Raw genomic sequence first — 27,452 nt, 5'->3', positions numbered from 1 at the left:
GGAGAATCTGCCCCTCGCTCTGGCTGAGAGAAAGCTGCATGTTTCTGTCTCAAATATAAAAGTGTGACCTCAAAAATACGTAACAAAACATGTCCCGTATCAGTTCAAAACAGAACGCATTTTTAGTGTCCAAATACGGGAAAATTTTGACAATTGGCAACACTACACTACATATTTTCTGATTACAGTCTTAACGTAAATGCATGTTAACGACTTTTGTTCAGAGAAGATCTGTATAAACAAACTCAGATATTGTGTGTTAGCACAAATGTAAAAGTTCCATTTTGTGCTGAATGAAACTATAATTATATGTATGTAATAAGTGTATGTTGCCCTTGATTTTCCTGTTAGAATTCATATTATTTTAAGACTGATTTAAAACAGCAATTTTGGTTCAGTTATCATGTTTGTAATTTAGTTTGTAAATAGATGATGTTAAATAAGAGTTCAGAAAATACAGCTACTTTTAATGCTTTCATTGAGTCCTTTTTGTTACATACACTTTCAAACACTTTTTTTTACAATTTCCCTGGTAGAATTGAGAAAATTTTACCCTCCCTTGCATCCAGCACTTGGTCCTTGAAAACTGACCAGTCAAAGACAGACTCCATCAGAAGAGGATCATTATGTCAGACAAGGTATTGCTTTCATTTCATTGCTCTTACTTATCTCTTCTTCAGATGCAGGCTTAGAAATGGGTTGAGAATATTTGATTGAGAATATTTACACTCTAAAGTAGGGTGACCAGATTTGAGATGGTGAAAAAGAGGACACGTCTCCGGGGGGTGGGGGTGGACGACTACTGACGTGCAGACTGACCAATTGAATGTTTACAGAGAAGGTTATCGACCAATAACGGTACCTCTACAGTCAGACCGTCCAATCTGAAGATTTTAGGCTACTTCACCACGACCCCTTCTCGCTGAAGCGAACCAAACGGAGTAGGGGAGGGTAGGACTAGTTTGTGAACGAAATGCTTCTCAAAGTTCTATGTAAGCTCTAGAAACGGACGTTTGTGAAATTCCTCCCGGACATTTTTTTAAGTCTAAAAAAGAGGACATGTCCGGGTAAAAGGAGACGTCTGGTCACCCTATCTAAAGAGGGAAGGATTACTCGTATTGCTCTTAGTATGGTACATTGCCTCAGAAGTTCTCAAGTTATATCCACTTTCTGCCAGTCTTTAATATCTTAGATGACAATGCCGTGTTTTTACTAAAATCGTCAAATGTGCAAATTATATTAGGCTAATTCAAAACACAAGGAACAACCACGCAGCTCCACAAACTGTTTCTTTATACAATCACTATATATGCCTAAAATATGTCTTAAATTTAAATTGAATATATTAACCTTGCTCAAAATATCACAAGCAGCTTCATTCACAATAAGCTTAGTTAATCAATTCTAGTCATTGGAAATTCTGTCCAATATTTTGGCTTTATCTCTAAATTTCGACCTGCAACTTTTTGGAGTAATTGTGTGGTGGCAGAATCTGCTTTAATAACAGCAAAGGCTGGTGTAATGATGTCACAGTACTAATGGAGCTCATTATTCCTCTGTCCAAATATGAACTTAACATTTGTATTTTATTTGCCATAAGAATTACCATCCATCATTCTATTAAGAACGATTAGTTCTGTGTGTGATGCTGGCTCTTTCCATAACAAAAAATTAGCATGAGTATATGGACATTTTTGGTATATTAGTTACTTTAAGGGCGGCACGGTGGCGCAGCAGGTAGTGTCGCAGTCACACAGCTCCAGGGGCCTGGAGGTTGTGGGTTCGATTCCCACTCCGGGTGACTGTCTGTGAGGAGTTGGTGTGTTCTCCCCGTGTCCGCGTGGGTTTCCTGGTGCTCCGGTTTCCTCCCACAGTCCAAAAACACACGTTGCAGGTGGATTGGCGACTCGAAAGTGTCTGTGAATGTGTGTGTGTCTGTGTTGCCCTGTGAAGGACTGGCGTCCCCTCCAGGGTGTATTCCCGCCTTGCGCCCAATGATTCCAGGTAGGCTCTGGACCCCCCGCGACCCTAAATTGGATAAGCGGTTACAGATAATGGATGGATAGTTACTTTAACTCCCATAGTTACTTCAACTTCCATAGAGAGTAAGATACTCTCCCATAAACTGCCCAAATACAGACATAATATGGCTATTCCCATGAGGAACAGTAATCACCTAGACCACAACTAAACACAAGTAGCACTGAGTCTGCTGATAAAGGTCTTGTTGATCTTATTCTGAGGTAGAGCCAATAATCTGCTCTTGTCGTTATTGTGAACAAATTGAATGAGCTATTGAATAAGTCAATACTTAGAAAAAAAACACCCACCTAAAGAAAAGCAGTAAAGAAGTTTCTTAATGATCTCTTGAATTTTATTTGAAACATTTTATCGACAGATCAACCCCCATAGGGGCTGTACATAACAAATATAATTGTTTTGTGATTGCAGAGACCATAAAGATTCAAACTCTCCAGTGACTGGTGACAAGCTGCAAAAAAAGCGTACAGACTATCTGTTCAATATCTTTGATGTAAGTATTTTTGATTTTAAATATAAATAAAAAGATATGTGTCATTAATATATGTATGCCCTGCAATATTTTTTAAAATATATTACTAGATATTATTCTTCCAGCACAAGATAGCTATATATATATATATATATATATACAAACCGGATTCCAAAAAAGTTGGGACACTAAACAAATTGTGAATAAAAACGGAATGCAATGATGTGGAGGTGCCAACATCTAATATTTTATTCAGAATAGAAAACAAATCACAGATCAAAAGTTTAAACTGAGAGAATGTATCATTTTAAGGGAAAAATATGTTGTTTCAAAATTTCATGGTGTCAACAAATCCCAAAAAAGTTGGGACAAGGCCATTTTTTACCACTGTGTGGCATCCCCCCTTCTTCTTACAACACTCAACAGACGTCTGGGGACAGAGGAGACCAGTTTCTCAAGTTTAGAAGTAGGAATGCTCTCCCATTCATGTCTAATACAGGCCTCTAACTGTTCAATCGTCTTGGGCCTTCTTTGTCGCACCTTCCTCTTTATGATGCGCCAAATGTTCTCTATAGGTGAAAGATCTGGACTGCAGGCTGGCCATTTCAGTACCCAGATCCTTCTCCTACGTAGCCATGATGTTGTGATTGCTGCAGAATGTGGTCTGGCATTATCTTGTTGAAAAATGCAGGGTCTTCCCTGAAAGAGATGACGTCTAGATGGGAGCATATGTTGTTCTAGAACCTGAACATAGTTCTCTGCATTAATGGTGCCTTTCCAGACATGCAAGCTGCCCATGCCACTAGCACTCAGGCAATCCCATACCATCAGTGATGCAGGCTTCTGAAGGAGCGTTGATAACAACTTGGGTTATCCTTGTCCTCTCTGGTCCGGATGACATGGCGTCCCAGTGTTCCATAAAGAACTTCAAATCGTGACTCATTTGACCACAGAACAGTCTTCCATTTTGCAAGACCCCTGGCCCAGTGCAAACAGTGACATTTAAGGGCCTGGAGATCACGAGCATCCAGTAGAGTTTTACGGCCTTGACCCTTATGCACAGCAATTGTTCCAGATTCTCTGAATCTTTTGATGATGTTATGCACGGTTGATGATGATAACTTAAAAGTCTTTGCTATTTTACGCTGGGTAACACCATTCTGGTATTGCTGCACTATCTTTCTGCGCAACAATGGTGGAATTGGTAATCCTCTTACCATCTTAGCTTCAGAGAGACACTGACACTCTGAGAAGCTCTTTTTATACACAATCATGTTGTCAATTGACCTAATTAGTGTTAATTGGTCTTCCAGCTGTTCATTATATGCTCAATTTCTTTTTTCAGCCATTTATTGCTACTTGTCCCAACTTTTTTGGGATTTGTTGACACTGTGAAATTTTGAATCAACATATTTTTCCTTTAAAATGTTACATTTACTCAGATTAAACATTTGATCTGTCATCTATGTTCTATTACGAATAAAATGTTGACATTTGCCATCTTCACATCATTGCATTCAGTTTTTATTCACAATTTGTTTAGCGTCCCAACTTTTTTGGAATCCGGTTTGTATATATATATTGTATTGTGTGTATATATATATATATATATATATATATATATATATATATATATATATATATATATATAATGTAATGTAAACATATATAATGTTTTTACCTAATTATCATTTTTTAAGGATCTTCGGAAAAAAATCTTTGTGTTTGTACAACATGAATTGGAAATGTACAAGAAACTTCTGAGAAAAGAGAACACTAATTATTACGGGGATATGAAGGAAGAGATGTGGGACCTGCGAGAGGGTGTTCTTAATATGGGGCTCTTCTTCCTGAAGATGATGAACCATGAGGACCTTGCGGAAGCCCTGCAAGGTGAGAGGGCCACAGATGTCAATACATTCACAGAATGTTCAGATTGAATAAGGACTGAAGCCACTCCTTATAATGATGAATTTACCATCTTTTAACTAGACTGAAACAGTGGAACTGTTAACTGGAGTGAAGGTGCAATGTACCTTCACTGAAGTATCTGTGGGATCAAGATCTATCCAGTTCTAGATCTAATCATCACATCAAAAATCAGCTTCAGTAGTATTCTCATCATAGATAGTTCCAAAAAAATAGAACATATTAAGTTATATTTATTGTTACTGAAGCAAAAATGGAACAAATTCTATATTAGCACTCTTGATTTAAGGAAGAATGTTAAATGACATGTTTTCCGCTAATATATGGCCCTATAGTGTGTTTCCTAACTGCGAAATGGATTTTAATAGTTTTAAATGTGATGTAAGATTATTATACATGGTCTCTATTCTGTTTCACACTAGTTAATTTAATTTTAAAATTCTTTTTGTAGATGCCCTGATTGGATTTCAACAACGTAAACTCAAAAGGAAACTAACTAAAAAGTGCCAACGTGTGCATGAAGGAATTGCAAAACAAGGAGAGTCCAACATACTAAACAACATCTACACAGATCTGTACATCACTGAAGGACAGGGAAACAAAGAACATGAAATGAGAAATGTTGAAAAAAATGCAAATCAAATTGATGAAGACACACCAATCAAAATCAGCAACATGTTTGAACCTCGACCTGACCAAGACAAACCCATCAGAACTGTGATGACCCAAGGGATTGCAGGGATTGGAAAATCGATTTGTTTGCAGAAATTTATTTTGGACTGGGCTGAAGGTAAAACTTATGAAGAAATCAAGTTCATATTCCCACTACCTTTCCGAGAACTGAATCTGAAGAAGGGAAATCATAGTTTGATGGATATCATCTACTTTTTCTTCCCAGAGACCAAAGGCATGAGATTCACAGATAGGTTTAAAGTCATGTTTATCTTTGATGGTTTGGATGAATGTCAGCTTCCTCTGAATTTCCATGAAAATGAGACGTTGAGTAATGTCTCAACCTCAGCCTCACTGGACGTTCTAATGACAAACCTCATCAAGGGAAATCTGCTTCCGTCTGCTCTTTTATGGATAACCACTAGACCAGCAGCAGCCAGTAAGATCCCTGCTGAGTTTATTGACCAGGTGACAGAGTTGCGTGGCTTCGATGATGAGCAGAAAGAGGAATACTTCAGAAAAAGAATCAGTGATCAGACAGTGGCCAACAAAGTAGTTGACCACATTAAAGAATCAAGAAGCCTCCACATCATGTGCCATATCCCTGTCTTCTGCTGGATCTCAGTCACAGTACTTCAGAAAATTTTAGAAGCACCAGAGGGTGGAGAAACACCAAAGACACTGACGGAAATGTACATGTACTTTCTGATCTTTCAGACCATACAGGGGAACCTGAAGTACTCTGGAAAGAATACCTTGGATGTACCCTGGGATAAAAAGGGCATTCTTTCTCTGGGAAAGTTGGCTTTTCAGCACTTGAAAAACAACAGCCTGATTTTCTACACAGAAGATCTAGAAGAATGTGAAATTGACCTCAGTAAGATATCGGTGTACTCAGGATTGTGCACTCAGGAGACAGTCCAGTTTCTTGGCACCGTTTTCAGCTTTGTGCATCTGAGTATTCAAGAGTTTCTTGCTGCCTTATTTACATACACATGCCTCAGAAATGATGACAAAAATGTTTTTGAATCTGAGTCCACATCACAAGAAAATGAAAAACCGAAAGTCATTGATTTGCTCAAGGCTGCAGTGGACAAGGCTTTGGAGAGTGAACATGGACACCTGGACCTTTTCCTTCGCTTTCTTCTGGGTCTCTCGCTGGAGTCTAATGAGACAATTATCCGAGGTCTGTTGAAACACACAAGAGATAAGACTGACTCCCAGAAAGGCATAGTCGAGTACATCAAATCTTCATTTAAAAACAATCTTTGTCCAGAGAGATCAATCAATCTGTTCTACTGCCTGAATGAGCTAAATGATGACTCTCTAGTTAAAGAGGTCCAGAATCTTATGGGCTCAGGAAGTCTCTCTGAAGCTGAACTCTCACCTGCGCAGTGGTCAGCTCTGGTCTTTGTGCTGCGGACATCGAAAGAAAAGCTGGAAATATTTGATTTACAGAAGTTCATCAAATCAGACGAGTGTCTTCACAGACTAATGCCAGTGGTCAAAGATGCCACAACTGCTTTGTAAGTGAGACTTATTACTCCAAACTAGTTATTAATGCATTTTTTTAATAGCAATTAAAAATCTGAACTATTTTTCATCAGGTGTTCCCGTATTTTAAATCATAGTTCAAACAGGATCAGTTAATTAAGATTTTAATATAAAAATAGCAGATGATTATAAAAAATATATATTTTTTAATTAAAGGTTAATTAATTCAGGTTTTAAAATAGTATTATATGGAATTGTGCAGCTGTCAAAATGTGTGCCAAATACAGCTTTACACTTTCTCAATCTGTCCCTTAAATTGATTAGGCACTATAATCCTTTTGCTAAAATTGATCTGAAATAAATCATAGTATGGTACTAACTTGAATGAAAAATACCTTTGTAGGTACTTTCATTGGCCATGTTGAGCAACACCAATCATATGTAGTACTATGTAAAGTTCGGAGAACACACTGTAAGACATGGATGTGTTAACACAAGAAAAGATGAACTTTTGAAACAACACTCCCTCCAGAATAAAAGTCCTCCTTTTGTACTGCAGTTTAAGTATATACACAGTATTAACTAATTATATAACTAAACATATATGAACATTATCAAACTCCCTTACTTCTTAAAAAAAAAACGATTACTGTTAACAGAAGATACTGAACATTACTTGGTATGTCTCAACAGCACTTTGATGTTGTTATTTTAATCCAGATTCCATTGTCCTACATTCAGTGCTTCAAGTAACTTGTAAGATGATGCCCCATTTTTTGTAAGTCTGCAAGTTGTTCTTTTGTGCTGTACATAGTGCCCGCTCAACCTTCCTTGTTTGCAAAAGTTCTTTAATGCTGCTTATTTCCAGACAGAGTCTCTTCTCAGAGACTTATTTTGTGGACTTCAGCGAATCAGCAAGTGAATGATTATCCCTGACGCAAATTACTGGTAGGGCATGTTCAGCATCACCCTTAGTTAGTTCTGAGTATAGTGTTGCCAGAAAAATAGCATTATCAATTCCTTCCGACATTGCCTATGTTTCTCCAGCAAGAGTGCTCTGTACAATCCTCTTAACTCTTTTGACTGCCAGGAAAGGGGTGAGAACTTTCCACATTCTCCCATTAGAACAATCAAGTGCCCTCCTTGAGTGCCACCATCTGAAAGATTTCCAAACAAGGCATCGCTGAACATAAAGTTTTTGAAAGTGTTGAAAGTTCAGAACTATGTTCTTGGACTTAAGTTTGCATACTATTCCGTTTGCTTCATTGAGTGTTTGGACAGTTGCTGTTTTGAAGCTTGATACAAGGCTGCTGGCATCAAACATAACAGCTGGTCTGCTCTGTCTTGCAATCCAGAGAATCTGGCCTATCATCAATCTAAGCAGGTCTTTTTCCTCCCCATAGAGTGGTGAATCATGTTGCTCGTGAGGGGTTTATATGTATGGGTTGCATGTGCTGAATGTAGTTTTCCTGGTGTACTTGTACCTTTTCGTCAACAGTTACAAGGTCTATACCCACATAACAGAAGTTATCATGGGCTTCACATCCAACTTGAAAAATAGATCTGAGATGTGGAAGTACAGTTGTAGCAAAACTTTGTGTTGTAGGGGAGTGACCGTATTCGAGCTTGATAGTGATTATAACTTATAATAATAATTATTATTATTATTGACTTAAATGACAAAAATATTAACAATTAATTAGAGAGGGAATACTGTCACCGCTACGTGAGTTCTTCAGGATTTTCAGACTCTTAATGAACAAACTCCAAACACTTATTTCAAACAATGAAAATACTTTATTAAGAGGAAAGATAATATTTGATAAACATAGCACAATCATCAAAATCTCACGGAATCAATGCAGGTGAAACCGGTTTGAATTTAGATATAGGATAGGCGATATGGCTTGGGAGTGAGGCTTGTTATGATCTAATCTGATCAAGATATGATTTTATCAAGAGATTTAATTCAATTTCAGCTCTGAAAATGAGGAATTTAGCTTACTTTTCTGCCGATTTCGGGTTTTATGATCACAGCCGCTGATGTCCCGCAGATCTTTGCTCTGTTGTTTCTCTGGGGCTTGACTTGTCACGGCTGAAGTTAGTCTGATCAGTGGGGAGATTCCCTCCCGGGTGAGTCAGCCACTTTTCGACGTCCTTCGGACGGTGTGACATCAGTCGGGGATTCCCTTCACAGAGAGCTGCTGGCTTGGCTGGACTTTCCACTTCCCGATAGGTAAAAGCTTGCTGTTTTCCTCCAATTCCCAGAACTAATTCTAGAATAAAATCCCAGAATAAAAGTGTCTTTTATTCTGACCACGAATAAGTTTCACCTGCTTTGATCAGTCGTAAAATTAAATACTTGGATTGGGCTACAAACACAAACACAAATAAACAAAGAAAAGATTACTGACAATTACTCGACGTTACTCTGTAGTTTCTGTATCGCACTGCTAACTGACACAAGGCATCCCTTGGGAGTTGCGTGAAGTCCTTTTCTTAGAGATTTCTTTTGAAGAGTCGTCTTGTCGGCGTAGAGAGGAGACAAACGAGCGAAAAGAAGAGAGCCCGGTTGTAATCTTCGCGGTTATTTGACTGTCTTCCCCAACCCTGCGGATTCAGGCCGGTTCGCACCGAGGCTGTCCTGCCCTAGCTCTGTGGATTCCGGCCGGTTAGCTTTGCTGCTGTCCTGCCCAAATCTGTAGTTCCCGGCTGCTGTTCCAGTTGGCTTCGCCGCTGTCCTGCTCCAACTTTGTGGATCTCGACTGCTGTTCCAGCTGGCCTCGCCGCTGTCCTGCTCTAACTTCGCGGATCTCGGCTTCTGTTCCAGCTGCCCTCGCTGCTGTCCTGCCCCAAATCTGCGGTTCCCGCCTACAATGTCTGCTAGCTCTGCGGCTCTGCAATTACTTTGTTCCAACCCACTGACAATGCACCTGCTATCTGCTATGACTCTATTGCTGGCTATTCCACTTTTTCCCGTCCTTGATTGCCCCCACATGAACCCCGACCCCCTGTTCAACTCACTGTTTGTTAGTGATACGGCTGATGAACTACGTAAATATAGGTATTCTAACTTTCTTTCCAAACATTCTGCTGTTGCTGCCTGCAGAGCTGGTATACTCAACCGGCGACGCTATCTTCACCATGGCTCAAGGCTAAATCGCTCACTCACTAACAACTCTTATCTGTTGCAAAAATTAATATTGGACAATTCACTTGATCTCCTTTTCCTAACAGAAACATGGCAACAACCAGGTGATTACTATTCTCTCAACCAAGCAACCCCACCCAACTTTAATTATGTGCAAAAACCACGTTCCTCAGGCCGTGGGGCGGTCTGGCAGTGATCTTTAAAAACAATCTCAGAATTACTGAACTTGTTTTCTCATCACCATCATCTTTTGAGTATCTTGCAGTCAAAACACCTGGCTCTATTACTGTACTCCTCATCTATCGCCCCCCCCCAAATCTAATTCATCCTTTTTCTCTGAACTATCTGAGCTACTCATTCTCGCTAACTCTTCTTCTTCTCGACTGTTGCTACTAGGTGACTTCAATTATACATGTTAACACTCCTGACAACAAGTTTGTGACTGATTTTTTAGCTCTCCTTGACTGCTTTTCCTTCACTCAACATGTAGATTTTCCTACTCATGACAAAGGTCACACACTTGACCTAGTCTGTTCTTCTTCTGTCCTTGTTCACAACATTCATCCTCTCCTGTTCCCACTCTCTGGCCATAAGCTCCTTCTATTCTCTGTCCCTATGAATGTAGCTCACCAATCTGTTAAAAGACTTATCTCTTTCCGTAATATTAAATCTATTGATCCCTGTTCCTTCGCTCAGTCCATCAATATGAGCTTTCCTGTTCTCACTGCTCCATCCTCTCCTGAGGTACATGCCACAATGCTTAACTCTGCTCATTCCGCGTCCCTCAATGCATCTGCTCCTGTGAAAACCAAATTGGTCTCTTTCACCACTTCTGCTCCCTGGTTCACCACTGAGCTGCACACTATGAAGCAAGCCGGTCGTCAGCTTGAAAGGCTATACAAAAAAAAAACAAATTAACAGTGCATGCTGATGCTTATCTGCAACACATGCGCAAATACAGAGATTCCTTACACACCGCCAAGTCTAGGTATCTCTCAGGTCTTATTAATAGGCCTAATGCTAACCCCCGTAATCTCTTTACAACAATCTCTAAACTTTTCAAAGCCCCTGGCAGCAACATGATACCCTCCTCTGAACTCTGTAACTCCTTCTTACACTTCTTTGAAGATAAAATTTCCAATATTAATAACCCTGGGTTAGGAGTCATCTGGGTTGAAGGTGGTGACTCATTCATCCTGGGGTCACTGAAGTGTGTTCTGCTTAGTCTTTGGGTTTAGACATATGTGTGTGCGTGAGCTTGTGTGTGTGTGGGGGTGTGCAGAGTCTTTCAACACACACACATTCTGTGGAATGTGGGGTTCTGTTCCAAAAATCCTTATCAGAGTGGAGAGTCTTAAACTTTTCATTTCTTGATCTGGTCCATACTCCACTACAGTGTACATCCCCAAATAAAGTAATCCATGTGACAGGCAAGTACCCCAGTTACGGTGTAGTCATGATCTAGCCAATAGAAAACAGCTGGATCAACCTTAGACAATTTTCCTCCTGTTCCCAGCACTATTTCCTTAACTCTGTTGTACCAGTACAATGGGGCATCTGCCAGACCATGCACACACTTTTTGAGCTTCCATATTTTTTCACAATCAACCTCGGGGGGAGGCTTCATATAAATATCAAGTGACAGTGCTGTTCCCTATAGAAATGCAGCTTTTATATCGATAGAATTAAGTGTCCATCTTTTTTGACAAATAACTGCCAAAAGTAGCCGAAGTGACTCCGAAGCACATGTAGGTGAATCCTTTTGCAGCTCTGACACTTCTAACTCCTCAAAACATCTGTGTGTTCTGTAAGTATTTTCTGTCATCTCCTGTCGTTGCACAATATTTGTGTCCTTTTCTGCATCTTCCTGTATGACATGTTGATCCTCGCACTTGTAGTGTAGTAACAGTATTTGAAATAGGTAATGGTGATTATCACTTATAATAATAATAATAATAATAATAATAATAATAATAAATTAATAATAATAATAATTATTATTATTATTATTACTGAATTTAGATAACAACATTAAAATTTATCTAAGATTGAAATCTTAGATAAATAACGTTCAACGCTAGCTGTGAGTTTTCAGGAATTTCTGACTCTTAGAAATAGACTCCACACACTGTATTATTTCAAATAATAGAAATACTTTATTAAGAGGAATGATAATAAGTTGATAAACATAGCATAATCATCAAAATCTCAATGGAATCAATGCAGGTGAGACCATTCCGAATTTAATAATTGGCTAGGCTATATGACTTGTGAATAATATGTGTTGCTAAATGAGATTTAATTAGTATGTAAATTTATCAAGAAACTTCATTAGACATCAGCTTCAAACTCACCCAATCGATGGGTACAGCAGCGCGTTGAGGTGATTGTAGAGAGGCCAGCCTGGATTCTGCAGTTTTTTTAGTGGGAGCGTTGAGGCTGGGTTAGCTTAGAAGTTGTCACTTACGAGGCAGGCTGCTTCAGGCGCCCTCAGAGCATTGTGACATCAGTTGAAGGGCTCCTCTGGCTCGCTGTCCTGATTGGGATTCACTTCCAGAAGGAAGAGACATCAGAATAAAAGCTCTCTGTTTCCTTAATTCACAGAAGCGATGTTCTCCGAAGTAAATAACTAAAACTAATTTCAAATTTTCAACTAATTTCAGCGGTGGCTCTTATTCTGGCCAAAATAAGTTTCACCTGCTTTGATCAGTCATAAAATTAAACTTCGATTGGGCTACAAAACGATGAACACAAAATAAAAGATATGTTGAAAGTTACTGACAGAGCTAATTGACCTTTTCACTGTTTTAACTTCTGTATTGCAATGCTAACTGACACAAGGCATCCCCTGTTAGTTCACATGAAGATCTGTCTTTTAATAGTCTTTTGGGAGAGTCGGCTCTGTCAGCTTCAGAAAGGAAAGAGCGTAGAAGCGTAGAAAAAAGCTGAGAAGCAAAAAGCAGAGAGTGAATCAAAAAGCAGCATTGAGAAACAAAAAGCAGAGAGAGAAAACAAAAAGCAGAGAGTGTAGAACTGAGGGACTCCTTTTTCATAGGTGGCGTAGTCATGCCCACTTGGGAGGTCACTGTTCTCTGATTGGTTCCTGGGTTTGGGGAACCCACGTGACCGTCTCAAGTTCCAGAGAAATAAAAATCACTTATGGTTTGGCGAAAATAGAACATCCTAGAATTAATACTTCGTATATACTTGAATATAGCATAATGAGTATACTGATGCAATTACATCAACTATAATAGTTACTAGAGATTAATTAACATTCTTTTAACTTGATAGGAATCATTCTTTGTGATTAAAACATTAATTTACATCACTCGATTAGTTAGTAGACAGTCACCTGAGAATAACAGAGGATAACATTAATAACACATTGCATAATACATGCTTAGATTCAGCAGAAACATATGCGTCCAAGATAATTCCCTTTTGAGAAAGAGAGAAATGATTAGGGTGGCATATGATTTCGCAAATATCCACTTGGGGGCACTGTTGGTCCATGCTGTTTGTCTGGTTTGAACTTGGGTTGAGAAGTCACCATTAGCGCAGTCCTGGGGCCATCTGCCGATCTTGCGATAAGATAAGAGTCCGACAGTTCGACACGGAGGGTGATAAAATGCTCGGGGTTTCTGGGGTCTTCCATCTGGTTGAGTTTTATAATCCAGTTCCCAAGACTCTGGTGAGTGATTTTTTGGTTTATTGGTCATCCAGTCATCATAAAGTTTGAAGAGGACCACTCAGTGTCATCCTGGGGGTCACTGAAAAGTGTTCTGCTTAGCCTTCTGGCTATCAGATATATGTGTGTGCATGAGTGTGTGTGTGGGGGGGGGGGGGGTGCGTAGTCTTTCAGCACGCACACTCTGTGGAATGCAGTGTTCCGTTTTCTCCTTTTATATAAAAGAAAATGGAGAGTCAGAGTCTTAATTTTTCATTTCATGATCTAGATCCATCCTCCACTACACACTCCATATTTGCTTTCCTTAGTTTGAGGTGATGTACCCTAATACATGTACCTCCATGTCTAACAAACACCACTGCACCATCCTGACCAATGACAACTCCTGGTCCTTTCTACTCTGGAAAATCCACTCGTTTGTAGTACATTTTATCATCTATTTCATACTTCTCATCTGTTTGACATCTGTTTCTGCAGTGCTCTCCTTATTCTTTCTGAACATTCCGTTTCTGTAAAAGCCTTTTGTGATTCATGTAAAACAGAAATGTGTTTTGCCACCCATTCACGTTTTGTAGTGCCTTCTAAAGCTGGGGGCTTGTCTGTTAGTACAGAGGGCAGGTTAGGATTTTATATAATTAACTAATTAATCATTCAGACATCCATCAAATCATAGGTTGTCAGAACCTATTTCAATTATGTTATACAAGCACATTATAATAATAACATACTAATATAGTTGTTGGTAAAATGGAAAAGAGAACCGAAATTCAAATCATTGTTTGAGTATTTAAATAATTATTTAATTTAAATGAGAGTATTTAATTTAAATGAGAAATTGAAGCCTGTAAAATATAATTATGTATTGAAAACGTCTTATCCCACAGTTGGAAAACTAAAGCAGGTGTTCTACTTTTCCTTTTAGCATGTTTTTTAGGATTGATATTTTGTTTATTGAACATTCCTGTCTTACATTTTTTTTTACTTTCAGGCTCTGTGACTGTAACCTGACAGAGAGAAGCTGCTCAAATCTGTTTAAAACTCTCAGCTCAGACTCCTGCATGCTGACTCTGCTGGATATAAGTGGTAATACTTTACATGACAAGGGAGTGCAGCTGCTGTCTGCAGGACTTCAGAGTTCAAAATGCAAACTGGAGACACTGAGGTGAGTTCATCAAGTTTATGAATATTTAAAAATACAGTGTATATATATTTAATTAGCTTTGAAATACTGCTGGAAACTAGAACAACTCCAGGACAGGATATGTGCATACCTGGTCCACAGCTTAAGACCAAACAAATAATTTAAGAAGGCTACATTTTGATATTTTACAGTGTTTGCACTTATGTGTAATGAAAATGTTTAGAAACCCTTTAGTAGTTGGCATTATATGGTCAGCAATATTTTTTAAAAATGATGTCTCCAAATATACATCACAAGTTTAGAAATAGTGCAGGTTTTATAGAGGAAACTGTTCAAATGTGCAGTATGCAACGAGGTATAAATGTTTGTTCTTTCTTTAGGCTTTCATACTGTGGTGTAACAGAGGAAGGATATGCTGCTCTGGCTTCAGCTCTGAAATCAAACTCTTCATCAAACCTAGTAGAATTGGATCTCAGAGGAAATGATCCTGGAGAAACAGGAGTGAAGCTTCTCACCAATCTACAAATGGATCAAAAATGCAAACTGAGGACACTAAGGTACATATTTGATTATTTTATATATATGTATATTTTAAAACAGAGATTATACAAAAACAATAAGCAAACTATTCAAATTTGGAATTAATTGCTTACAGAATAATTTGCTGAATACAATTGTGATGGTTTCTTATTTTTTGAATTACTCTTAAATATCAGTGTGTTTAATTCGTCAGTAATTAGCATGTATCTTTTCATTTTTGGCAGACTTTTGAAAAGTAAGGATGCAGAGAAAGCCTTTGATGTTTTGACTATAGCTTTGGAAACAAACCCATTACTGCTGAAAGAGCTGGATCTGAGTGAGAAAATACAAGGAGCATCTGGATTGAATGAAATCTCTGCCCTGCTAGGGGATTTACACTGCAGACCAAATACACTTAAGTGTGTAGTTTTTAATGTGTATTACCTAGTTTTAATGCAAGCACAATAAATTACAGTTTCTCCCATACTGTAGTTTTAAATTATTTTAACATTTGTTTTGAAGGAAATTTAATTAAATAAATTTTCCACTATTTTTGGCTGCAGGTTGGTTAAGAGCAGTGTTACAGAGAGAGGTTGTGGTGCTCTGGCTTTAGCCTTTCGTTCGAATCCTACACACTTGTTAGAGCTGGATCTGAGTAAGAATAATCTAAGTAACTCCGGAGTGCAGAAGCTTTGTGATCTGTTTGTCAATCAGGATTGTAAACTGCAGAAACTGGGGTGAGTTATGCATGTTTTATTATTTGCATGTTTTATTATTTTGTAATGATGGGACTGTAGATGAAACATTAACAAATACATGTTTATGTACATGATATGAATGAACCTAGAGAATAAGCTTTTTTAAACTGTATTCAGCATTTGTTTTCTCTCCAGACTTTCATTCTGCAGTCTAAAAGAGGAAGATTATGCTACTCTAGCTTCAGCTCTGAAATCAAACTCATCTAACCTGAAAGAGTTGGATCTCAGAGGAAATGATCCTGGAGAATCAGGAGTGCAGCTGCTTATTGATCTACAAGAGGATTCAAATTGTAAACTGGAAACAATTAGGTGAATTGTTTACTAAATCAGAAAATAAAATAACTTTGAGATTGTGTAATTGTAGTGATTATTTAGAACACACACACACACACACACACACACACACACACACCTATGGTCATATATTGTGTGTTTGCAATACTCTTACAATGGAGTAGAAACTTAATGAGTTGGAGAAATTTAAAACTGATATTGATGGCTTTCATCTTATTTTCTACAGACTGTTGAAAAATCCTGCTGCAGAGGAAGTCTGTTCTCATCTGACTAAAGCTCTAGGATCAAACCCCCTTCTTCTGAGAGAGCTGGATCTAAGTGGTAAAATACAAGGAGATTTTGGAATGAAGCAGCTCACTGCTCTACTGGAGGATTTACATTGCAGGCCTATTAAACTTAAGTGTGTATACAAATGTATTTAAATTTGAGCTATTGTTTTAAAAGTGAAATATGAAATGTTAAAATGCTATCTAATGTAAATATATCAGTTTTGCACATTGTGATTCCTTTTACTATGATAACATTTGTGATAATATTCTTGAAATTATTTCATTCTTAAAATAAATGCAATTATTTTGTTTGCAGAATAAACAACACCAAAATTACAGCGGAAAGCTGCACTGCTCTGGTTTCAGCACTTCAGTCAAATTCATCATCATTGATAGAGCTTGATCTGAGTCATAATAACCTTGGGAATTCTGGAGTGAACCAACTTTGTCCTCTACTAACGCTTTGTAAATTGCAAACACTAAGGTGAGTCTTTAAAAGTGGGATATATTATGTTTCATCATACATGTTTGTATAATTTTTGACTGTTTAAATTCAACAGAACTAATTTTGTTTTCCATGAAGACTTTCATCCTGCAGTGTAAAAGAAGAAGGATATGCCAATCTGGCCTTAGCTCTGAAATCAAACCGCTCATCACAACTGAGAGAACTGGATCTCAGAGGGAATGATCCTGGAGAATCAGGAGTGGAGAAACTCACACATGTCTTAGATAATCCATGCTGTAACCTGAAAGAACTTAAGTAAGTTATTACTTTATAAAATTAATTACTTTCTATACTCAGCCAGTGGTTCCCTTTAAATTAATTACTAAGCTCATAAAATTATCTTTCACTCATTTGAAGCATGTATATAATCACACCCTTGCTTTCTTCTGTTGGGTTTTTCCACAACTTCTCCCATCTGGCCATCACAGACTTATTTCTACCAGCACTGAAGCTACCTATATATATATATATATATATATATTTTGCACATATCTTCATGGTTAATGCCTCATTTGTTGTGCCAAGATTTGTATATACATTTAGTTTCACAAAAATATTTACTTTGAATATGTACATTAAGGAAAATGTTATTTTTGTCTCTGAAGGCTGTTAAAGACTCCTGCTGCAGAGGAAGCCTGTGCTTCCCTAAAAAATATTCTGAATAAAAATCCCTTACTACTGAAAGAGCTTGATCTGAGTGGAAAAATGCAAGGTGATACAGACATTAAGCAGCTATGTTCTTTACTGCAAGATTCACACATCAAAATAAAGGAGCTTAGGTTAGTATTATTCTTATTTTAATGTTATTGTATAAAATATTTTCATGTTACAGGCTAAGATTAAGGGTATCAGCATTACAAAAGTATATTTATGTTTAAAATACTCTCTAAGTTTATTGATAGATGCTGAACACAATGTCATCAATTTGTAACTGCTCATATTGTTAAACATCTGTGAACATCTGTTATAGCATATAGTTTTTATTTAATAGTTAACACATTCAGGTATTTCATGAACTGATGCAGGCAAAATGCAACATTTTGTGTAAGAGATCAATAATATATCAAACCTTTTGAACATTTTGCACATGATCCTGTTTGAACATATGTGATTCAGAAGGCAGCAGACCAGAAAAGAGCACTGATACACAGGTTACTGTTAATACCAGGAATATTAGCATTCACTGACATTCACATAATAACAAATGACCAATAAACAAGCTACTGCTATCTTTTATTATTATTTTTTTCATATTTTCTTTTAGGCTGAGCAACTGTAATATAACTATGGAAAGCTGCAAAGCTCTAGCCAAAGTTTTCAATTCCTCCAGTTTGAGAAAGATGGACCTCAGTAACAACAGTCTGCAGGATTCAGGACTGCAGAAATTAGCCACTGGACTGAAGAATCAAAAGTGTAAACTGGAGATTCTGATGTAATACAGTTTTTAAGGCATCATTTGCATATGCTAAATTATTTCTTTTTAGTTTTTTTTTTCCTTTTACAGTTCAGTATGTAAATGTGAACGAATGTTTATCTGATTTTATATTTAGGCTTAGTACATGTGAATTAACGAAGGATAGCTGTTCATCTGTAGCTGAAGTTCTCAGCTCAAAGCACTCAAAACTGAAAGAGCTGGATCTGAGCAACAATAATCTTCAGGACTCTGGAGTAGTGCAACTATCTTCTGGAATGAATAATCCAGAGTCTACACTCAGTAAAATAAGGTGAATATTTTTCTGTTTAAAGTTCCTTATAATTATATTAATATTTGTATCATGGTACTGGTTATTGTTTCCGTTTATAAGCTTATTAAAGTATGATTTTTTAATACATAAGTAACATAAGGTAGAACACCTTACAAAAACTGAATTCCTTTTATTTGGGAGATAGTGTAATGTCTTTTACCATGAAACGGGATAGGATGACACAGTAACAAAATTACACAAATGCGAAAAGCTCTTTTATTTACACATTGCAGTTACACTGTATTGTCCCATAAGCTAATAGGGTCAGCTGGTCAAAAATAATCCTTATTAGCCAGTTGCAGAAATTAAATCTAGAGCATGGGATGAGTTTACATAAGCCATGCAGAATGACTTCCAGGCAGCCACTAAGAGATTCTGGAAAACTTCTGAGTTCACCTCCTTGTTTCACCCTCTATGGGCATCGTCTGTACTAGCAAATTACTACATTACTCCAATACATATGTAAAACAATTCAAATATTCCTTAAATTGGGTTTAGATATAGACAAAGTATACTCTTCAGTACAATTTTCTGTGGAATATTTGAACTAATATCTTTTGATTTTTTCTGTAGCCTGAGTAACTGCAGTATAACAGAGGAAGGATCTTCAGCTCTGGCTTCTGTTCTGGGAACACACCCCTCAAACTTAATAGAGCTAGATTTGAGTGGAAATAATATAGGACCCTCTGGAGTAAATCAGCTTTCTGAACTACTAAAAAATTCAAACTGTAAGCTACAAAAACTGAAGTAAGCATTTCTCCTGACAAATACATGTTATTAATCTCAACTGGAACTGCATAAAAATATAATGGCATGGTTAAACACAGGGATTAAGCCTAGTCCTGGACTATATCATCCATTCAATGGTAAATCATCATTCAAAATGCCGTGTAGTCCAGGACTAGGCTTAATCCCTGTCTGGGAAGCCACCCTATTATTACTCAAATCAACCAGTTTAAAAGACATTTTCTCATATGCCTTTTGCAATACTATGAAATTCCAGTGACATTTTCTATTAGATGTTTTATTACCTTTTTCATTGTTAAATTAAATGATTTTTTTTTGTGTACAGTACACTGCATCTACATAGGTGTGAAAATGTATGAATTTTAATAAATATATTGCAGTAATTAAAGACTGCATGGATGAAGTAGGAAATAAACATAACACTTGCCTGGTCTTGACCGCAGTAGTAGTTAATGGAAAAATTAGATTAGACTATACACTACAGTGTATGGATGAAAAATACAATTTCAAATATATGCAAGAGTATTTGTTCTGTTTTTTCAAGAATCATGGACTGTAACAACACAGAGGAAGGATATGTTGCTTTGGCTTCTGCTCTGAAATTATCAGAATTGGTAGAGCTAGATCTCAGGGGAAATGATCCTGGAGAATCTGGAGTCAAACTGCTTATTGACCAACTAGAGGATTTACATTGTAATCTGAAGACACTGAGGTGAAGTTTATTTATGCCAATAGTTTAAATTCTAGACTTTTAAACTAGAAGAATATTTGATATGATAAAGCCTGATAAATGAAAAATAAGTTAGATACATAATACATTTGAGTAATACTGCTGAAATTAGCTTTATAATTGCATACTCCAAAAGGATATGTTGCAATTTCTGCTGAGATTCTCATTGAAATGTTATATTTTCTGTAGCAAATATAATTATGATAAGTAATTTTTTTTAAAAGATCCATAAAAACTACAAAATCTACAAAAAGCACATTATTTTCTGTTTTGGCTTTCATTGACTGATGGCTCAGGCTTTAACAGTGTCGAGAGAAATTAAAAGTGAGTTTACTATAAAATTTCTGAAAAACAAAAATTTTCCTGGGCATTATATAAAATTATATAATTGCCTGCTTTTTCATTTTGACCTATATCTGACATGATTTTATAGGAAATTGAAAATGTGTATTCTTTCTCTTACAGGTTGTTGAAAAGTCCTTATGCAGAGAAAATCTATGGTTCTCTGATTAAAAATCTAAAAACAAACCCCTTACTACTAAAAGACTTGGATCTGAGCAGGAACATAAGAGGAGATGCAGAAGTGAAGCAGCTCTCTGCTCTATTGGAGGATTCACACTGCAGACCTAAGAAACTCAAGTTAGTATTTCCATAATATACGTAATCACTTAAGTGCTTGAATTATCTTTATTGAAAGCATATATGCAAAAAATATAACTCAATATTATGTAAATGCATTAGGCAAGACAAAAATTATATGAAATGTTGCCTTCCATTTTTTGTATAAAATTTAAAACATGTGTTTCTCAATCATTAAATTATTACCTTTATGTTTGCAGGCTGAATAACAGCTGTATTACTGAAAGTGGGTGTGCTGATCTGGCTTCAGCTCTTAAATCAAACCCTTCACACCTGACAGAGCTGGATTTGAGTGACAATAATTTAGGGGAGTCAGGAATTAGGCATCTCTGTGATGTGCTGGAAAATACACAATTCAAGCTGTGGGCCCTGAAGTAAGTTGAGATTTAAAAGAGCAACATGATCAAAAGCATTAAACATATATATTATATTATATTATATTATATTATATTATATTAGTATTACCTAGTAAAATAAATGAGGAAACTGCTCTTTTGTCTGCAGACTGAGTAATTGCAGTGTAACAGGGGAAGGCTGTTCTGCACTGGCCTCAGCCCTGAAAACAAACCCTTCACATCTGAGAGTCCTGGACCTGAGTGGAAATAAAGTAGGAAACTTTGGTGTGAAACCACTTTCTGAACTACTAAATAACGCACTCTGCAAAGTAGAAAAATTGAAGTGAGTGAAATGTTTCTTATTTATTTCAATTGTTGTAACTTTTTCTGTACAATTAAGACCCTGAGTATGAACTTAAAGGAATACAATGTAAGAATTGGCTTTTTGTCTCTTGAGCACCATCTACCATCTACCTGCTGCTGAGTGTAATTCACGTCTACAATACTGTTGTGAAATCAAGTCTCGCACACCTCTCTCTCACATAAACATGAGCAGCTCTCAGGGCTTCTACCTGAGAGTTTCTCTCTCACAGACAAACACACAGGCACCTCTCTCTCTGTGTCTCATTCAGTTCATCTGTAACTCTCAAGAACCTGATTCTAACACTGTGTCGTCAACAAAGCTTGTGTTCCATCAATACAAAGTGTTCCATCAATACCACAACACATGAAAAAAGGGCAACAAATACTTCCTGTTCCAACTTGTGTCCTTGTCTGTTTCAGATCACTCTACTGTGTAAATTCAGTCCAGTATTAACTCTTGTACATTCTCCCTCTCTCTCTCTCTCTCTCTCTCTCTCTCTCTCTCTCTCTTTCTCCTCCTTGCTCTCTCTCTGCTATAAAATGTCTGGGAATACCAAGTTAGATTCTTCTTCTAGCTAGGAGATATGTGCCGTAAAGCATTAAAAGATCCTCGTTAGAGTCCTCCTCTCGTAGCAGCCACAGAGGCTTTATTCTCCCTATTACAGCTCCAGGAAACATGACAATTATTTAGCGGCTGTAATTTTAAGGTATAAATACTACACAGTGTTCTTTTAAGTGCCTTTAACAGAGGTATGTTTGATCTGATATTTTAGCTCCCAATTTTGATTCTGAAGTATGACTGTGTTCACTTCTGGTTCAGAATATTATCTGAAAACTTTTCTATGTTCAGTCTCAGCGCTTGCTGCTTCTCAGAAGAAGGATATGATGCTCTTGCTTCAGCTCTGAAATCAAACTCAGCATCGTGCCTGAAAGAGCTGGATCTCAGAGGGAACAATCCTGGAGATAAAGGAGTGGAATTATTTATTGATTTAAAGAATGAACAAGACTGCAAACTCTCACTGAGGTGAACTTTTTAATCTTTTACAACATTAGTTGTGTTTAAAGCAGTTAAATTGAGCTAGAATGATTTATTAATCCATAATTATAAGAAACAAACAGAAGTTTTATATTTTTAAAACATTTTATGTACCATCCTTTATATATGTTTCATAAATATATATACATGTTTTCATTGTTAATAAATGTATCAAGTGTATGAATAGATAATTATACTCCTAAATATAGATGTTCATTAAAAAAAGTTAAATGTAATAAAGTAACTCCTCATTTTACTTGAATAGTTTAAAATTTGAAATTGAAATGATGTAAAATAGATGTAAGACTGAGACATAAATAAATAATGTTTATTGTTTTCTCTGCAGACTGCTGAACAGTGCTGCAGAGAAAGCATGCGAATCTTTGAGTGAAAGGCTAGGAACCAACCCATTACTTCTGAGAGAAATGGATCTGAGTGGAAAAATACAAGGAGACTCAGCAGTAATACAACTCTCTGATTTCATGAAAGATTCCCATTGTATATTGAAAGTACTTAAGTAAGTTATTCGATTTTTTGTTTATTTCTATGTCCTATATAGTGTGATGCTTGAAGAACATATTTTAAATGTCCGTTGCAGTCATGTTTACCAAATGAAGGAGATTGAAATGTGGAGGCATATGCAGAAGTGGACCTTTATTAAAAACAGACACACTGGAACATGATATGACAAACAACAATGAACAGATAAAGGACACAAAAAAAGCTTATATAGCATAACACATTAGGAACACCTATGAACCCTGACATGCTCAGGGCTCACAGGTACAGGGTGTGGCTAGGAGACAAGGCACACATGACAGGCAAATTATTGAACTATTTGAATACGTTAATTTTTATTTTTTACACTCCTGTGCATCTAATCATGTAAGCAAATGTTTTATAATTTGTTTTCCTTTCCCTTTATTTTTATCTTCTTTTAAACCTTCTTTACTCAAGTAGCCCTTGCTGCTTGCCAGGTTACCATTGTAAATTAGAATCTGTTCTCAATTACTTGCCTGGTTAAATTAAAGGTTAAAAAAACAAAACATGACAATTGTTGTCATTATATTTTATACAACAGGTTTAAAATATCTAGTATTGGAGCCAATCCAAATTATCTTTAGTGTATTGAATGCAATGGAAGTCTGTTATACACTGAAATTCATCAATATGCAAAAGAGATTACATAATATAAAAATGTGTTCTCTTTCGGCAGGCTAAATAAAGGGGGTATTACAAAGATCGGTTGTGCTGCTCTGGCTTCAGCTCTACATTCAAACCCTTCACATCTGATAGAACTGGATCTGAGTGAGAATGAACCTGGAAACTCTGGAATTCAACAGCTGTCTGAGCTACTAAAAATGCAACCCAGCAAACTTGCAAAATTAAAGTTAGTACTTAAACATAACCATGCATCAGTGTACGTTCTGAATTCATTTTTTCATGTCTTTGTTTTCTCCAGTCTTTCATTCTGTAGGTTAACAGAGAAAGAATATGAAACCTTGTCTTCAGCTCTGAAATCAAACCCATCATCACCCATGACTGAACTGGATCTCAGAGGAAATGATCCTGGAGAATCAGGAGTCAGACGTCTCAAAGAAATACAGAACAGTTCATCATATAAGTTGAAGACTCTGAGGTAGTGTGAAAGTATAGATCATATGGTGTAACTAATGAAAAGTCACATTTTTCAGTGTTTATACAATGATATGATAGGATTTATATTGTCACATACAAAGTTATACATTGCAGCGAAATTGGCTTCCATTCACTCACAGGTGTGTGCAACAGATGCAACTGCAGCAGGTTATTAGCGCCATCGTCGCATACACATACACATGTTAAAAACTAAAGAATTGTAGTAAGTTTGTATTATTTCTGAAATTATCCTGAAGAAATCTAACAAAAAGTAACAAAAATGTATCAAAAATATGAATAAATGAAAAATCTGACTTTTTCCTGAATTTGTCCCAGGACAGACCTTCACCTGCCTCAATTCAAAGAGTTAAACTTAAAACTATCTTGATTAAAATTTTTAGACATGTCTATGTTTTCCGTCTTTGTAGGCTGCTAAAAGATTCTGCTGGAGAGGAATTCTGTGGTTATCTGACTAACACTCTAGGAACAAACCCCTTACTGCTGAAAGAAATGGATCTAAGTGGAAAAATAAAAGGAAACTCAGAAGTGAATAAGCTCTCTGCACTACTGGAAGATTCCCACTGCAGAATTAAGAAACTTATGTATGCAATGACACATTTTGTCATTTTTTTGTTTACTGTATTTTTTTATATTCTTAAAACATATTGGCATATTGAAAAACTGGGGAGGCACACTAGCACAACAGGTACTGTCACTGTCACACAGCTTCAGGGTCCTGCATTTAGTAAGTTTTAACTCAAATACTTCTTTCTATTTACAGGTTACATGGCAACAATATTACAAAGGAAAGCTGTGCTGCTCTCTCAAAGGCATTGTGCTCTAATCCTTCACATTTGGAAGAACTAGATCTGAGTAAAAATAAACTAGGAAACGCTGGAGTACAGCAGCTTTGTTCTCTAATAAGATATGTTAAACTCAAAGCATTGAGGTGAGACCCAATTTAAGAAAACAAAACTTATTAATATGGGTACAATATGGACATTTTACAGAATTTCATGACACACCTGATGCATCTAATACAAAATTCCAATGTAAGAATTTTATTTGATAAAGCAAAATAACCTTACATTGAATGCAACAAACTTTTTTTCTCCTAGACTTTCGTACTGCAGTATAACAGAGAAAGGATATGCTGCTCTGGCTTCAGCTCTAAAATCAAAACCCTCATCAAAATTATTAGAACTGGATCTCAGAGGAAACGATCCTGGAGACACAGGAGTGAAGGAGCTCACTGATGTATTTAGGGAACAATTGAAATCTCTGAGGTGAGAAATTAAAAGTACACATTAATTCTATTCTGACAAATATTTATTCGCTCACCCATCACATATACTGTTCTTGAATTATGTAGTTGTATTGAATCTTTTAACTGAAATTATTTGATGACATTATTTAACATATAAGTGGAGGAATGCTATATACATTCTTGTACTATGATAGAAGAGGTGTTAGTTTTCTTGTGGTTAGACAAAGGCAAAGCAACTATCCTAAAACTGAGGAAGTAATTTTTCATGTTATACAAACACTATACAGTCATTAATGTTCTCTTTTTCATACTATAGGCTGTTGGAAGATAAAGCACAGGAAGCCTGTAGATGTCTTGAACGCATTTTATGCAAAAATCCCTTACTACAGAGGGAGTTGGATCTCAGTGAAAAACAAACAAAAGATATTGAAGTGACGCAGCTTTCAGCTCTACTGAAGGATCCACACTACAGAATAGAAAAGTTTGCGTAAGTTTCTTTTTTATCAAATACATACTCTTAAGTATGTAATGCCCCAAAGGCATTCAAAGATCCTAGTAGTATCATCAAATATAAAATTTTATTTTTGGACACTCAAATGAACACAGAGTGACTCTCAGGTTAATGCAGGGGTGGCACCATTACTCCACACATGGGTACAAAATGTATGCTACTGAAATTTGAACTCATGTCCCTGTGGCATGAGTAGTTTGAAACGAGTTGTTTACATTTCATTTTCATATCTCATTTTGAAATGTAATTACTAGATTTTCAGCTCAAAAAACACTGATGTATTTGGACAACAAATAAAATGGCTGTATTTATGTTGAAGACATGATGAGCCCTGGTTCCAATCACCACAGCTGTAAAGAGATTTCACTCTCTGCAATCAACTATCTTACACAAAACCACTCTAGATGACATGTCTATTTACTCAGTAATTGAATTTTGCAGAAATTTTGAAACATCAGTTCCATTTTCCTTAAGGCAAAAGCCTAAATGTGAATAAGGTCAATTTTAACTTCTAGCCGCCACAATGAAATTTCCTTAGTGGATTACTTGGATTAAGGTCTTTTTTTTAGTATTACATGTTCTCAAATTTTATGTTTAAATGTGCAAATGAAGTATCGTCTACTGAAATATCTGCTAATTTGTATAAATCTTAAAAATGTCAATCTGAACTATGGATAAACTCTTGTATTATTTTGTTGGCATATTAGGGTACCACTTTACAATAAGACTACACTCATAAAGGTCTGTAAATGGTTTACAAATTGTGTATTAATTGTTATTAATTAGGTTGTAAACACATTAAAATTCATTAATAATCATTTACAACACATAGGTAGAAAGGGCAACAATGACCTGTTTGTCAATTAGTGAACCCACATCCATCTACATTGTTAAACCTCAGATCTTAAGCCTTAAGCCATGTTTTATATGTAAAATGTTAAACAACTCAGGCAAAGAATAACATGATCAATCCCCACTCTGAAACCCTTCAGAATATAGATATGGATACAACTGAAAATTAGTTTGTAAGTGCTACAGAAGTGGACATTTTTGCCTCAGTGTGAGAAAAAAATACTTTTGAGAAAATAGCTTTTAAAGCATTTAAAGCAGTGGCTACCCCTAGTCTATGTGGGGATTCTAAGAAGACATGGGGCTCCAAATCGACCACATCTACATTGACCTGCTCATGCCTATGCAATAATTACTGATGAGAGATGCAAAGCCTAGAGTCCCCCCCTTAGACAGAGATAGCCAAAGACCTATAGACTAAATAGAGACAGAGGAGAATCTACAAAACTAACACAGAACTAAGACAGAGAATAAACATTGAACAAGACAAAAAAAGGAACAGGGCTTATACATAAAGGGAAAGGAGAGACAGTTATGAACACCAGTCATGACACAGAAGGGGCTTTGGCAAGAGATCACATGAGTAAAAAGAACATGGTTGACATAAACACAGAGCACATGGGGGAAAGAACAAAGACAAAGCATAAGACAAGGACA

General features: G+C 36.6%; 1 protein-coding gene across 1 annotated transcript in view; it reads left to right on the top strand.

The window, feature by feature from the left end:
* LOC136668788 (protein NLRC5-like) overlaps window positions 1-27,452 on the top strand; it is a 36,631-nt gene that overhangs the window by 6,276 nt on the left and 2,903 nt on the right. The window contains exons 11-38 of the mRNA XM_066646491.1: window positions 537-638; window positions 2,452-2,533; window positions 4,213-4,405; window positions 4,893-6,639; window positions 14,438-14,611; window positions 14,971-15,147; window positions 15,355-15,528; window positions 15,673-15,846; window positions 16,003-16,176; window positions 16,388-16,561; window positions 16,747-16,914; window positions 17,014-17,190; window positions 17,541-17,714; window positions 18,200-18,367; window positions 18,486-18,659; window positions 19,254-19,427; window positions 19,972-20,139; window positions 20,623-20,796; window positions 20,997-21,170; window positions 21,301-21,474; window positions 22,345-22,518; window positions 22,877-23,047; window positions 23,747-23,920; window positions 23,993-24,169; window positions 24,597-24,770; window positions 24,950-25,117; window positions 25,287-25,454; window positions 25,752-25,922. Of these exons, the coding sequence (XP_066502588.1) occupies window positions 537-638; window positions 2,452-2,533; window positions 4,213-4,405; window positions 4,893-6,639; window positions 14,438-14,611; window positions 14,971-15,147; window positions 15,355-15,528; window positions 15,673-15,846; window positions 16,003-16,176; window positions 16,388-16,561; window positions 16,747-16,914; window positions 17,014-17,190; window positions 17,541-17,714; window positions 18,200-18,367; window positions 18,486-18,659; window positions 19,254-19,427; window positions 19,972-20,139; window positions 20,623-20,796; window positions 20,997-21,170; window positions 21,301-21,474; window positions 22,345-22,518; window positions 22,877-23,047; window positions 23,747-23,920; window positions 23,993-24,169; window positions 24,597-24,770; window positions 24,950-25,117; window positions 25,287-25,454; window positions 25,752-25,922 (6,273 nt within the window). The remainder of the gene's footprint in view (window positions 1-536; window positions 639-2,451; window positions 2,534-4,212; window positions 4,406-4,892; window positions 6,640-14,437; window positions 14,612-14,970; window positions 15,148-15,354; window positions 15,529-15,672; window positions 15,847-16,002; window positions 16,177-16,387; window positions 16,562-16,746; window positions 16,915-17,013; window positions 17,191-17,540; window positions 17,715-18,199; window positions 18,368-18,485; window positions 18,660-19,253; window positions 19,428-19,971; window positions 20,140-20,622; window positions 20,797-20,996; window positions 21,171-21,300; window positions 21,475-22,344; window positions 22,519-22,876; window positions 23,048-23,746; window positions 23,921-23,992; window positions 24,170-24,596; window positions 24,771-24,949; window positions 25,118-25,286; window positions 25,455-25,751; window positions 25,923-27,452) is intronic.

Source organism: Hoplias malabaricus, chromosome 15 (genome assembly GCF_029633855.1).
Source record: "Hoplias malabaricus isolate fHopMal1 chromosome 15, fHopMal1.hap1, whole genome shotgun sequence".
Classification (NCBI taxonomy): Eukaryota; Metazoa; Chordata; class Actinopteri; order Characiformes; family Erythrinidae; genus Hoplias; species Hoplias malabaricus.
The sequence above is the reverse complement of the archived record's forward strand: the minus strand, read 5'-3'. Positions and strand labels throughout refer to the sequence as shown.